We start from the raw sequence: 15,794 nt of genomic DNA, 5'->3' as shown, positions 1-15,794 counted from the left end.
CCCCAGTTAGATGGTATGGAATCAGATATGTTTATTCATCTCATCAATTCTGATATGCAATAGGGGATCTCATCCCCACTTTAGTGCCCTTTAGGGGGGTTATATAGCCCCCATTTGCATAGTAAGAGAATAAAGGATATCCCTGTTTGCAGGCGTATCCCCAGTTTATTGGGATGGGACGAAAAATGTATCCCTGTTTCACAAGTTTTACAAACGCATGCATTCATTCATGAAGCTTCACACAATCACAGGAGTGGTTTTGAGTAGATGGACATTCGGTCATGGTGTATGGAAATCATTGCCTTTCTAAACTGGCCTCAAAAAGAAACTTAAATGTTTTACAAGATCATATCTTAAAATCCTCTCCATAAAAATTAAATTGCACACAGGATTACTTCAATACTCTACTCTAAACACAGGTCAGTAACCAAGCAGTTGTCCAACTGACACAATGGCAAAATGCACTGACATGGAACACCTTCCTGGACCAAAATTCACAACCCAACAAAAGAAATCTGTTGGGATGTGAATTTTGGTCCAGAAAGGTGTTCCATGTCAGTGCATTTTGCTGTTGTGTCAGTTGGACAACTGCTTGGTTACTGACATGTGTTTAGAGTAGAGTATTGAAGTAATCCTGTGTGCAATTTTTGTTCATTTTATGGAGAGGATTTTAAGATATGACCTTGTGAAAAATCATAAGTTTCTTTTTGAGGCCAGTTTAGTAACATCCAACAAACTCCTGTTTCCATTCTCTTCTACTCTAGATACTGGATACTCAATTTGCCTATGCATTTTGATCTGGACAAAGGTTTATCGGAAGTCATGTGTGAATTACAAGGGATCATACAAGCAGAAGGCAATACCAAGCTGAAGAATGTTGTTGACATTTCCAATGTGTAAGTATATTAACATATTCAATTAACCAGTCTTTTATCTCAGGGCCGTAGCAAGCGGGGCGGCCGGGATGGCATGGCCGCCCCACTTTTGGAGAAATTTGTTATGTTTTTCTTTGTATCTTTAATTCAATATGGGCATAGATTGTAATTTGGCTGCCCCATGTTTGTGATGGCCGCCCCACATTTTTCGACCTTGCTACGGCCCTGTTTTATCTTATCTATGATGTAGCATTTTTACCATGGGGTGCTGTACTCCAGAATTACAGAATCTCCACATTCCCATGATAATGTATTACTGCAGTTCTTAGCCAGGTTTCCATCGCATGAGCCATTATCGCTTATAATTAAAGAAGGTCGCAAAATATTGTAACAAATGAACATAAAGTTCAAATTATTTACACAAAGAGAACCCATTCATACACCTGGGTGGAGAGGAGTAATTGAGATAAAGTGCCTTACTCAAAGGCACAACACGATGGCGTCACCAGGGCTCGAACCCTCAACCTTCCGATTATGAGTCACAGCCCATTCTGCTCGGCCACCGTGCTCCTTAATCAATAATATTACAGTAATGCTTTAAATTTGATCGTGCAGAAATAAGAGAGTGGGTTTCAGTAATTCAACAGCAGCTGACTGGAAACTTAATATAACTGAGTTTCAAAAAGAAACTTATAATTTTTCACAAGGTCATATCTTGAAATCCTGTCCATCAAATTGAACAAAATTACACACATGTTTATTTCAATACTTACTCTTAACACATGTCAGTAACCAAGCAGTTATCAACTGACACAACAGCAAAATGCACTGACATGGAACAGCTCCCTGGACCACATTCACAGCCCAGCCCTGTTTCATGAAAAAAGTGTATGAAAAGCAGAAAGCAGCACCGTTTTATCATCTGTGCAAGGATCTTGTGTGCATTCTCACAGATTTTTTGTGCTGGGTGTCAAATGTTGGGCTGTGAAAGTGGAGGAAGTCCAGGAAGCTGTCCCATGACAGTGCATTTTGCTGTTGTGTCAGTTGGACAACTGCTTGGTTACTGACATGTGTTTTGAGTAGAGTATTAAGGTAATCCTGTGTGTAATTTTGGTTCATTTTGATTGACAGTATTTTAAGATATGACCTTGTGATTCACAAGTTGTAAAAAATTATAAGTTTCTTTTGAGCTCAGTTTATATTAAAAAGACCTATTTATGAGTTTAATTTTCATCATGTATTTTGTATCCAGACCTAGCTCCTTGAGAGTAACATAGCAGTTTTCCCTAGCATTTGTTTGGTTAGTTTATGTGCATTTCAACTTGCAATGTTTGACGTCCAAAATGAATAAATGAATAATACATGCCTGTCAAACAAATCCCTCATCTTATGAAACCGGGAAAAAAACGGAGTGTTGGGTGAATTTGTAATGAGAAAATGTGCGGTGACGTACTGATTTGTTTGACAATGGGATTTAATTCAGGTTAGTGTATACTGTATCAACATATAGCACACATTTGGCTGTTAAAACGCATTACACTTTAAGACCTCATTTTTCCGAACTTCCGCTGTCTGAGTGAAAAATCTGCAAGGAATTAAACCCTGGGGATGCGCAAGTTTGGTTCCCAGGGTTTGGTTTGGGTAAGAAGATACATCCAAGGATCTAAAAGTGGACCCATCACCATACCAATTGTCCAAGAAGATGGGATCCGATGCTAAACCTGGCCATTTTTTTTTTTTTTTCAAGCAGAAATGTTTGGAATTTTGCCTGTACAATGATACACAATTTTTCAGATGTTTGCCTACAATGATGCACACTCACATTAGGGGGAAATTTGGAAAAAAATTACATAGCCATATGTGACATCATCAAGGGAAATGAGTCGGATGTCGCTAATATTGATTTTGAGATATTGGCAAAGAAAGTGTTAAAATTCTTTTGTTTTATATTGTTTTCAGCGATTGATAAATTGATGTAACTTTGCAAAGAAAAGTCGTATCAACATGGGGTTTTCAGTTTCAGAAAGCTCTAAATGTCCTCTTTAGAAATGTATGTAAAACTCATTTTCGACCGGGGTTGACATGTGACTCATTCCCATTGATCACGTCACATATACCAAATTTGATAAAGGAAAAAGGTTATTCTCCAAGTATCACTTTAACCCTAACCATGCCCATGGTTTTTCTACTATCGGAAGGGAAAGAAGAAACAAAAAAGGAGAGAAGATGAACAAAGAAGTCACTTGGTACTCCCGGGATTCGAACCTCAGACCCCATGTGGATTATCTAATTCCCACACAGGAGGCAGACAATATAAATCAGAGATTTACTGCATGAAATTTTCCAGCAACTTATAAGTAGCTTTCTCGTTGATATCAGGGGCGGATTTAGAGGGGGAGCACCCGGCGCGCGCCCCCTCTATTATTGGCAGATCGGCGTCTGACTATGTGTATTTTTGCAGGGTGGCGTCTGACTTTGTGTGGACGCCGAGCCGCAGCGGTGGCTGTGGCTCAGCGCCCCCTCTATTGAAAATTCCTGGATCCGCCCCTGGATATATCCATTTTTCTTGGAACTGAAACCCAACCAATATACTTATCTTTTACACATGAATTAACTCATTTATCTCATTTGGAAATTGTATTACAAATTTGCTAATGAAATATTGTTACATGACCACACACACATGCAGGTATAATTGCCATGCATAGATTGTTTGCCACTTAATGCTCTGTGTGCTACTGCTAGTCATAGGCTTCAACATAAAAAGTCTTAAGTTTTGAGATTATTTTCTCAAAATATCAAGAGCTATCGCAAGACCCACAACCAATACTAGGCTTGTTTGTACTCATTTTAATACATTTTTCATATTGATTCCAAATATGGACATGAAAATGTATGTTTCTGACATCTTACTATAATTCACCAGAATCTGTACATCTGTCCGTCTGTTTGTCTGTTTGTCTGTCTGTCCGCCTCTTTTCTCGGAGACTGGGGGTCGCCCGTTCCTCAAACTTGGTGGGTGGGTGCCGCTTGGTATGAGGAAGAACGAGTTTATATTGGTTAGTGGGTCAAGGTCACCCAAGGTCATCCAGGGGTCAAATTAGTAAAAACTGTTTTTCTCGGAGACTGGGGGTCGCACGTTCCTCAAACTTGACGGATGGGTGCATCTTGACCCGGGACAGAACAAGTTTGTATTGGTTAGTGGGTCAAGGTCACCAGAGGTCATCTAGGGGTAAAATTAGTAAAAACTGTCATATGGGCATGAAACTTGGTGGGTAGGTGCATCTTGACCTAGGACAGAACAAGTTTGTATTGATTAGTGGGTCAAGGTCACCCAGGGGTCATCTGAGGTCAAATTAGTAAAAACTGTTTTCCGCCTATTTTCTGGGTGGCTGGGGGTCGCACGTTCTTCAAACTTGGTGGATGGGTGCATCTGGACCTCAGGCAGAACAAGTTTGTTTCAGTTAGTGGGCCAAGATCACCCAAGGTCATCCAGGGGTCATCTCAGGTCAAATTAGTAAAAACTATCGTATGGGCATGAAACTTGGTGGGTACAGTCAACTTTTAGAGTCAAATTTTTGGACGGTCATTTTGGGATCATCCGGGGTCATCCAGGAGTCATCTGAGGTCAAATTAGTAAAAAATGTCATATGGGCATGAAAGTTGGTGGGTAAAGTCAACTTTTAGAGGCAAATTTTTGGACGGTCTTTTTGCGGTCATGCAGGGTCAGATTACTAAAAACTGCCGTTTGGGCATGAAACGTGGTGGGTACAGTCAACATTTATAGCCAAATTTTGGAAGATCATTTCGAGGTCACAAGGGGTCATCTGAGGTCAAATTAGTAAAAACTGTCCTATGGGCATAAAAGTTGGTGAGTACAGTCACCATCAGCCAGGTAATCGCGACAGCCGAGAACCGCCAAATACGGGTAACCGCCTAGTTTTCTTAATTTTTAAAGAAAATTTGAAACTTGTCATCTGAACCCATGGATTAAACCTAACCCAACCAGAGCTCACTAAAGCTCACTATTAAAACCACTGCTTTGCCTGGAAAATCAGCCTATTTTGTACATATTCTAGCCTTGCAAACTCCCTGCTGAGCTTGTAGTGTTAAATATCAATTTTTTGCATGCTTCGCGGGAAATGACCTCAATGTGTATCAACTTTAACTTCAAATAGTATCAAAATTTTCGCGCGCATCCCAGCAAAATCGAGCCTGAATATAAAAAGCTCCCTGCCCAATTTTTTATCTTTATCCCTCCTCCTGACAAAGTTTTTCCAACTAGAATTTACACAATAATAGTGTAAAAAGTGTCCACCAAATGCCTTCATTTGGCGGCTCATTTTGTAAAATTTTCCAATGACTGAGGAGGGCATATCCCCTTCAGACACCCCCCCCCCCCTACGTTGCGCAAGCGTGATGAGGTACCCACTTCCGGATCATATCTCACAAATGTTATGTTCCCCCACAATCAACTTCGGATTGACGCCCTTGCATATTTGACATGGTTACTTTATTTTTACACAAAAAAACAACGAAATATTATCGCAATGAAACACTATTCAAAGTCATAATCCTGCTGTTTGTTATACAAAATACATATAGCTGACATTTGATTTAGCCTTCATTAAGTCCCTGACTCGCTCACGGACAAGAGCTCTTTCACCGGTTGGAGAGTTAAACCGGCTTGCTGGAGGCATTTGAATCCTTGTAACGCCCACCTACCTTCTTTTAATTTGTTTCTACTCGTCAATGGGTCATTCCAGTTGAAATCCATACACCCCCTATGGAAGACATGACCTTAATCTTCCAAACAGGGAGTGTGAATTTCAAATGGAGTCACCCATTCTGCTCCAAAATGGGTTATTCCAGTTGAAATCCATACACCCCCTCTACAAGACATGACCTTAATCTTCCAAACAAGGAGTGTAGATTTCAAATGGAGTCGCCCATTCAGTGTCGCTCTGCTCCAAAATGGGTTATTCCAGTTGAAATCCATACACCCCCTATGGAAGACATGACCTTAATCTTCCAAACAGGGAGTGTGAATTTCAAATCCAGTATGGGTGATTCCATTTGAAACCTACACCCCCTGTGTGGGATATGAGGTGGTGTATGGATTTTAAATGGAACAGCCCGTCACATTGGAATCAGCCATGCAGTTCAGTAGTATAGTCAAGGTGGGTGGACCCTGTGCGCAACTTGGTAAGCTTACTACACAAGATAGCATGGAAATATCGGCATTTTGAAACATCTTGGTTGAAAAAAGTGGTGGGGGGCGTTTGTTTGAGGGGGGGCGACTATTTGACGAAATATGGTAATGGCCAGTCATGTCTCTCTCAACAGTATTGGATACGTATGCTTGTAGAAAACTTCTTTTTTTTGTTGCAAAATCCAAGAACATGTATACTTTTTCAATTGCAAAATGAAAAGTGCTTGTTTTGTCCTATTGTGTTGGGCAGAAAGCATCCTAATTATAGCATTTTGATTTTGAGTAAGGTAAGCATGTTAAGTCAGAATTTAATATTGTATTTTCTTTACAGAGTGTATTGTTTCGTACATTTTGTGTTTTCTTTAACGAAAAAGGGGGAGGTTTAAACACAATGTGTATGTGTACCTATTTAGTCTTATTTTGTGTTTGTATCTTTGTTTTCTACTTGCCAGGCCGTCTTACGACTGGATGCGGGTCGTCTCAGTACGTAACCCAACCATGAGAACCAATCGTAAAGTTTCCTTAGTCTTCAACCATCTAGAGCCTAAAGAGTTAGCTGATCATCTCACATTCCTGGAGTACAAGATATTCAGAAGACTCAATGTAAGTAGTGAGGGAAATTCCTAGAGACACATGCAGTGATTGTGATCCTCAATATAATCGTAAATCCAGATCTTGATACTTATAATCCGGGGAGCACTCAAGTTTCATTGTGTACACATGCATGACCAGAGATTTTCAAAACATACCCTAAACAGGATTTGCCCTTTTGAGCAAAAAACAGCCCAAAACAGGAATTTAGCGCTGTTTTGCAACAAATATTACATTAAACATGATTGTACCTGAAAGGATTTTATCTTAATTAAAGGAACCATACGGAATATGCCAGTGCAACAACGGTGCTTTGTGAAATAGCAAGATGATTTAAAATGACCCATAAATGCACCAATTAAAAGTTTAAATACACAATTTTTCTTGAAAACATTTGTTTTTGGGTCGGTAGTCAGTGGTGGCGCCAGGAATTTTTTGTCGGGGGGGGGGCATTGAGGGGGCAAAGTGAATTTCAGGGGGACAAAATCAATAAATTTTGCACAAAATTGCAGTAAAAAGTGGAAATTTTCGTAATTTTGGGTTTTTACTGGGGGGAGACAACAGGGGGCAAGAGTTCTGACTGGGGGCATTTCCCCCATGTCGGTAGTGACATCAATGATTAGTGACACCCTTGATTAATATTTTCATAATCCATTAATTACTCAATTTTGCCCAAAATTTCACTTACAATTTCCTTGCACTGACCTGACAAATTGTAGTTATATCTATTTATTGGGATACATAATGTTGCAATGTGGGTTATAAATTTCACTGGTACAGCCATAGTTTATACCGCACATGCTATAAGGTAAGAACAAATCTCAGCAAAATAGGACTAAATAGTAAAAAATGTGCATCTATTCACTGCCTTTACAAATTATCAGTAATATCAAAAACCATAATTTGACCATGTAAAAAAATCTGTCTTTTCTTTTAGTTTTCCGATTTTAAGAATTATGCACGTTCAGGTCAGTTGAAAGACAACTTAAAATTGGAGCGTTCAATCGGTCTTTTTAACGGCCTGTCACTCTGGATTCAGTGCATGGTACTCAGCAGACACACACCAAAGCAACGAGCAGAAGTTATCACAAAGTTTGTGGAAGTTGCAAAGGTAATGTGCTATTCCAGTTGATTTCCATTATATCCCTTATGGAAGGCATGACCTTAATCTTTCACACAGTGAGTATGAATTTCAAATGGGATTACCTGAATTGGTGACTCTAGTTGAAGTGTACACTCCCTTTGTGGGAGCTTGAGGTCATGTCCTCCATAGAGGGTGTATGGATTCCAACTGGAAGGGCACCATTGGTTTCCATCCCATTTTTACCTTCAAAAATTATTTTTGCAAACCTTTTGCCCTCATTGGGAATAAGCTGCCTGGAACAGGACTTTCTTGACTTATCCAGGTTTTTATCAGCTCAGTGTTTTTCAATGCTCTTTTTAAATGAAGTAAATTGAATCTATTTGATTTGTTTTGTCACTTTTGCATAATCAAGTCAAATCAGAAGAATTCGAGCCAGGTATACCAACTTGGTGTGAGGAACAAGACAAAGACAAGAAACCATGGTGGTGTACACTGACACTGCATTAGTAAAAATCCAAAACCACAGGGATAGTAGACAAAAGATCCTTGGTGTGTTTTGTACCTTGTCCGTTAGAGACACCATTATCTACTTTGCAAATCAAATCAATCAATGCAGTTTTAATGTGTGTGAAATTCATTAGCATTTCGCAAAACTTTCAAAAATTTAAAGTGCATTTTGTTACTTTATTACATCTTTAATTGCATATTGCTAAGTATGAAGACAATGCATTTTTGAAAACGAGCACAATTCTGTCTAAAGAGATTATCTAAGTGGTAAATTTTAGGCAGGCTAAACTGGCTAATATGTTGCCTAGTATGAGGGCACGGTGGCTCAGTGGTTACGGCCTTGGACTCATAATCTGAGAGCTTGCTCGACGTGCGTGGGTTCGATTCCCCGTCCCACCACCGTGTTGCGCCCTTGGTCAAGGCGCTTTGCCTCGCTTGCCTCACCCCACCCAGGTCCAATGGGAAGCTGTTAGGGGTAGTCACAGTCGTTGTACTGATGAACCCTGCGCCACTTGTAGGCTGCAAACATGGTTCCGACATATTCTAATAACGGCGGAATAAATGTAAAGCGCTTTGAGGCTGTTTACGGCATAAAGCGCTATATAAATATCTACATTTTTTTTATTTTTTAGTATTGCTTCTTTGAAAAACAGGAACACACCGAGAAATGAGGCAAATTTGGAGTGTAGTAGCCAGGTCTTTCCTGTGTGGGCTACTTGTCCACCTTTATAATAAACATAATTTTTCACCAGGCTCGCCGTCGCAAATAATAAAGGAGACAAGTAGAAAAAGTGATCCTGCCTGGGAATCGAACCCATGACCTCAGGTTTACAAGACATGTGCCTTAACCACTTGGCCAAGGGAGCTTTGTGATTAGGCTGGTTGCAATTCGAACATATAAGCGGTCACTTAAACTTATCTTCTCCCCACAAGTAACCCATAGTAGCAAGGTCCGTAAATGCAAGAAATAAATTGCTATCCTCCCTGTAGAGGAAATGGATAAACAGTGGCATGATGGACGGGAATTATATATAATAAACATAATTTTTCACCTTTATTTGGTAATTTAGGTTAAGTGTCTTTAAGATATTGCTTTTGTTTGACTTTTTGTGCAAGGTCACTTAATATTAAGTTTAGAATTATTTAGTTTATAATATTGATATTAAAGGAGGATTTCGTGATCCTAGCATCCTCTTTTTATGACATTTTTCAGTAGATATCCACGAAAAAAAGCTTATTTCCAAAATTTCAGTTGATTCCGATTTTTGCTTATGAAGTTATGCATGATTATGTGTATTACACTGCTCCATAGACAATGTAGTTGTAATTTCGCTCTGGTGCACCAGAACGAAATTCAAATTTGGCGATATTTTTGCTAAACTAATTAATCTGCAAGAAATATTTGGTACATAAACATTATGTAGTCAGAGGTATCCAGTGGTGTAAAAATCTCAACTTTTTTTGGGAAAAGTGGGGGGGATGAGGCTGTGGATCATGAAATGCCCCTTTAAGTTTATAATTATTTGTTTGTGTTACTGTTACAGAGGTTAAAACGTTTGCATAATTACAACACCTTGATGGCCGTGATTGGAGGATTAAGTCACAGTTCACTGGCTAGACTCCGACACACACTTTCCCATGTTTCATCAGATACACAGAAGGTAAGTCTAGTGGCTGGACCAAAGAGATTATTCCGGATTATGTCATGTTTATATGTCTCTCATGGACTACTTCATATTATTTCACCATATTCCCATTATTCCTCAATATTAAGTGCATACTTAGTATCAAATTCTGACTAAAAATCAGCTATTCCATTTAAAATCCACACTACCCCTGTATGAATTTCAAATAGAATGAACACATGTTCCATCTGAAACTCACCCTTCTCTGTGGAGGATTCAGGTTGAATCTTTCTCAGAGGGTGTATGAAATTCAAATAGAGGTGCCTTTGATGTTCATTCAATTTGAAATTAATACTCCACCTGGGGAAGATATTTCCAAAATCTTCCACTGCACAGGGGTAGTTTGGATTTTACATGGATTAGCCTACTGTGCCCTAAACACTACACACACTCCTTTGTAATTCTCAAGCTTACAGACACAAATTATCATTTGATTTCAGACTTTTCCAAATAACTACTGAAGGTAATATACATTGGTACCCATGCATTACAATTCAGTATGGTAGAAGACTTATATATATTATGACTATATACAGGGCTATTCAGAGCAAAGTCCGTATGCACAAAACAAGTTGGACTAAGTCTACAGATAGACCTGGTCTAACTATGCAGGTTAGACTTAGGCAGGGATCCCTTTAATCATATTTCAATATAAAACTGCTTTTATCTGATGTTATTTTGTGTTTATTTGTTTCTCTGTAAATACCTTTGTCTCTGTCTGTCTTTCACTATCTCTCTCCCTCTCTCTCTCTCTCTCTCTCTCTCTCTCCATCTCAATATCTGTCTATCTCAACACTGTGACTTGCCACTGTCTTAATTAGTTTATGATTGTATTACTTTTGCTCACTTGTTTCAGACCATTATGGACATGACAGAGTTACTGTCTTCAGGGAGCAATTTCAGTAACTACAGAAAAGCACTTCAAGAGGCAAGAGGTTTCAAGATCCCTATTCTGTAAGTGCACATTTCATTGTTTTAATCCCATTATTGGTACCGCAACAATATATTAAATCGTTTATACTGCACTGTGTGCCTTGGAAATGATTGTACCAGGCTGCTCTCTGTACATTAATTATTGCCAAACCCCCAGTGTAGGTGATCTAGCTGTTGCCATCCCCAGAATAAACTAGTACTCAATATACATTTAGGTGGATGGCAGCAAATCGGGTGTATATAGCTCAGTTTCACAGCACACAGATTCAAATAATGTTCACATTAATTACTAGGAGGCTAAACTTGCTGAAATATGCTGATTTTGCATAGTACAAGTTCACCAGGAGCTCACCCCTATGCCCCTGATCCGCCGCTGATTTTAAGGATGGCAAAGCATTGGCTTTGAGCAGTCCTACTGCCACTTGAACATGGTAGCATGTCCATCTGTTTTTGAAACAGACATACTACACATTATATACCTCATGTATTGATTCCTGTCATCTGATTGGTTAAAAGTGCAGTCATTAAATTTGCTATGCCCTCAAAATGAACTATGCCCGGTCATGGAAACAAACTATTGACCAGTGTGCGTCTACGCACATGCGCAATCGCAGCATCCATGTACATTTATTCGGTATATAAAACAAATATTAACTGCTTTATATTCGGGACATGGGTAAAATTATAGGCCCGCAGTTATCTCAAAATCATGCTATGACTCTGGGCTGTACCTCAGGTCATAGCCTGGTTTTGAGATCACCTAATGCCTATAATTTTAACCATGCCCCTCATAGCAGTCAATAGTTGTATATACTATTCAATGCTAACACACCCAGCTATATAACTATTGTCTTGATTGACAAAGTATGTAAAGCACTTAGGTTTGACATTTGTGATTGATATTAATTTTTGCATGAACTTGCACCATGCTTGCACTATATATTGCTGAGAGTGGTTTTTTAAACATTTCTGTGTATTTACAGTAAATATTGTTCATTGTCTGTTAAATGAGCTTGTTAAGCTCCTAGAAACCAGGGCTATAAATCACTTTGTGTACAGTGTTGCCAAAACTTTTCAGCGTCAAGGCGCGGCGCATTGATTCGCCAGGCCGCGGTAAAGGAGTCTCAAGTAGCCCAATTTTGTAAGCTTCAAAAAGCGCCTAATACCGGATATTTGGGCGGATTTACCCAATTTAGAACGCATAAAACACCCAATTGGGCGGAAAAACACTTGACTTTAAAACTTCCGGTACTTACTGGGAAGTTACTGACCGATCAATAAATGGTCACAAAATCCATTGTAATTTCAATTTGGCGCTTCAAAGACTCAAAACCTTTATAAATCGGCTAAATTGAAAGGAAAATACATCAAATTACTGCCGCTGCCTGAGACTGGCAAAAGTAGCCCAATTTTAGACAAGTAGCGGCATGCTTTTTTGAGTAGCGGCAAGTGATCGCCAAGTAGCCCAATTGTGCGCCTAAGGCGCGGCGTTGGCATCACTGTTTGTGTACACAAAGCATAAAATAGCACCATGACAACCAAATGCTATTTTAACTCAATTCTAAGAAATTCTTTAATGTGTTTTTTACACAACACCTCGAAAGTGCAGCTTTGTTGTAGCTTTCACTTTTCATTTCAAGTGCATTCATATTTTTGAACCAATAAAATATCATGTCCACTTAAACTGCTTTGGCTTGTGAACTGCCGTATCTGCATGTGTACCTACGACCATATAAAAATTACTATTCTTTGGGTCACCTGAAGTTTGGTAGTGACATACGCCCATTCAGGGAACCCCATTTGAAATTCACACTCCCTGTGTGAAAGATTAAGGTCATGTCTTCCATAGGAGTTGTATTTCCTCTGCAAAGTACAAACCTTTCCAAAGGCAGTCATGGGCTGATAATGCCAATAATATGAAAATCTGATCTCAGAATGCGAAAAACAAGGATCTCTTTCCAAATGGTGTTAGAAAGTAATCCTCCACCCAACTAAGTTCATTCTGCAAGCCAAAGTACTGGTCTGTTGTGTGAATGTGTGATAAATTTTCTTACTTTATCAAAATGTGTGAGGCTTTGCTAGTTTGAGAACAAATTTGTTGATTTATTTTTAAGTTGACATAATTGCCAAAAAAGGAACATCATTTTTTGTTGCTAAAGGCCTGCTTTCTTCAAAATCAGTCCTTCTTCAAAATAATTTGTGGCTATACTCATGGGCCCCATATTCTTAATGGAATAAATGTATTGATCTGTAAATGGGCTATTCCAGTTGAAATCCACACTACCCCTGTGGAAGATTTTGGAAATATCTTCCACAGGGGAGCATGTTTTTCAAATGTAATTGGTCATGATTAATCATTTTGAAACCCATACTCCCCCTGTACTATTATGGCTTTACTTATATCTTCCACAACTGGAGTGAGTATTTCAAATGGAAGTTACCCAATTGTCTACTCTATTCAAAACTCATACTCCCTCTGTGGAAGGCTTCAGCTAAATCTTCCACAGGGGTATGTGGATTTTAAATAGAATAGCCCAATGCACCTTCCTTTAAGATGATATACGAGTAAGCCTAATCATATTTACATGCATACTTTTCATTGTTATCTTTCTCTTTTGTGTCTTTTTATAACGCTCATGTTGGACTACTTGTGATATCACACAATACAGAGGTAAGCGTCTCTCTCTATTATTCTTTGGCAACTTTTGGTGTTTTTTTTAGCATGTGCTGGTAAAGGGGTCTGGGGTCTTTGGGTGACAGCAATGGTGAAAAGGGGGGTCTTAATAGCCCTACATATGCGTTACCTCCAAAGTGGGAGTGCCCCCCCCCTCCGGATTTCAGCACATCACATCAAAGCTCCCATTGGGCGCCCCATTCCATTTTTAAAGGATTTTTTTTTTTGGAAGACTGGTGTATTGAGGGTTAAAAGTAAATTGGAATATTTACTAATGTAGTAACTACCCCCTATGCTAAATAAGCTAGGCGATGCTATGCATTTTCATGTCAACCGATAGCAATCTTTAGTCTTTATGCCAAGACATAAGGAATTCTGTGCATTAGGCGGAGGCACCCTATTTAATGTTAGCTTTGGATATTTCATTATTTTACTGATTTCTCACCCGGGTGGAAAATAACTAAATATCAAAAGCTAATGCTAAATAGGGCGCCTCGGTTAAGGAACAGAATCTCCAAGATAGATGTATCTGTTCAGTTTTCTTTATATTATTGTCAGTATTTCTGAAATGAAAATTAGTTAAGGGTATTTTCCCAATTTATCAACTTCAGAAATATTTACTGATTTTGTTGGTCCGTGGTAAAAGTTTTAGAAATACCAAATTACTGACTTACTCTGATTAGATTTTTGATTTATTTTATAAAAATATTTTTATCATGCTTAGGTGTAGTTATTAAAGCTTTAGAGAATGGAATTGACCTTCTGAAATGTTTTGCTATGTTTTTTTAATAATATACAATATAAAAATGAAGTTGTTTAGTCTGCTAAGAAAGCAATCAAAAAATCTCAATAACGTTTGTTGATTCAGCAATTTTCCTGTGAAGAAGATGGAGTTTTACTCATAATGAAAAGACGAATCTACAGTGCTAACAAAACATATTCCTCGTTCAAAGTAAATAGAATTTATTAGATGAGTTAATTTACATATGAGCTAGACAAAAATGGAACACCAATGTTTTTGCTTGCTAGTGACTCTAAACACCCTCCTGAACAACATCCAAAAAGGGCACAGGGGAAAAATGTTAATTTGCATATTTCCAAAATGGCCACCAATGCAGGCCTCAAATTTTGAAATTGGGGGAATATGAATGAAAATCATCTAATTGTATTCCTCTCATTATTAGGATTCAGAAAAAGTAGCATAAAGGTAAAATTATGTACAAAGGTAAAAAAAAATAAAAAATGCTCTGATTGCGCTCAAAGTGGTCTCAAATTGCTTGTCTCGGTCCCAGCCGGTTTGTGTTCCTCCGTCACTAAACAAACCGTCTGGCGACAACCCTGAAATGACAATCACTGATTGGTTAATGGATTTCCAAATAAAACTGTTTTCAATTGGCTATAGGACGTGACTTGTGTAAGTGACACTATTTGTAGTCTTTGTAGATACCGCAAATGAAAAATGTACGCTAGCTAATAGCAGCCACTGAGGCGCCGATCATCCGATATCGCTTTCATGTACGCTGATTTGCAGCGCTGCACTCAATACATTGTGTGGATTTATGTAACCAAGATAGCTGTCCATCAACCACTGCATGCGAGAAGCCCAGCATTGCTTGACAGCAAAATTTAACGCCAGTATTTATGGCGTTGATGTTCAGCCAATCAGAAAAGACGTACTATGAGGTTGTCGCCAGACGGTTTGTTTAGTGACGAAGGAGCACAAATCGGCTGGGACCGAGACTATCAAATTGCCTGCATTAGCGGCCATATGCAAATTAACATTTTTCCCTTGTCCTTTTTTGCCCATTTTGGATGTGTTTTCAGAAAGGTGTTTAGAGTCACTAGCAAGCAAAAACATTGGTACTTAAATTGACTCATCTATATATGCATATATGCAAATATGTACCTGCATGTCTCACAGCTTAATTAAGTTTCAACGCTACTATGAATTAAATGCTAATACCATTTTATCGATTTATCATTGTGACCCACATTTTCTCTGGGGTGAAAATAAGTTTGGAAATAATAGTTTTATTGTTAGACTTCCCAGTTCAAATGTACTGTGTGTAATTATAGGACATAGGCCTCCTCGTATTGGGCTATTTCATTAAAAATCCACACCACCCCTGTGGAAGATTTTGGAAATATCTGCTATAGGGGGAGTATGAATTTTAAATGGAATGAGCACATTAGGCAGCTCCTTTTGAATTTCATACATCCTCTGAGGAAGAGT

At 38.7% G+C, this 15,794-nt stretch overlaps 1 protein-coding gene across 1 annotated transcript in view; it reads left to right on the top strand.

The window, feature by feature from the left end:
• The window catches only part of LOC140153547 (ras guanyl-releasing protein 3-like), an 88,456-nt gene that overhangs the window by 61,488 nt on the left and 11,174 nt on the right, over positions 1-15,794 (top strand). Inside the window, 6 exon segments of the mRNA XM_072176326.1 lie at positions 765-896; positions 6,540-6,690; positions 7,616-7,789; positions 9,814-9,930; positions 10,811-10,908; positions 11,840-11,841. Coding sequence (XP_072032427.1) covers positions 765-896; positions 6,540-6,690; positions 7,616-7,789; positions 9,814-9,930; positions 10,811-10,908; positions 11,840-11,841 — 674 coding nt within the window.

Source organism: Amphiura filiformis, chromosome 5 (genome assembly GCF_039555335.1).
Source record: "Amphiura filiformis chromosome 5, Afil_fr2py, whole genome shotgun sequence".
Taxonomy (NCBI): Eukaryota; Metazoa; Echinodermata; class Ophiuroidea; order Amphilepidida; family Amphiuridae; genus Amphiura; species Amphiura filiformis.
Note: the sequence above shows the minus strand (reverse complement) of the source record. Positions and strands in the feature narration are given on the sequence as shown.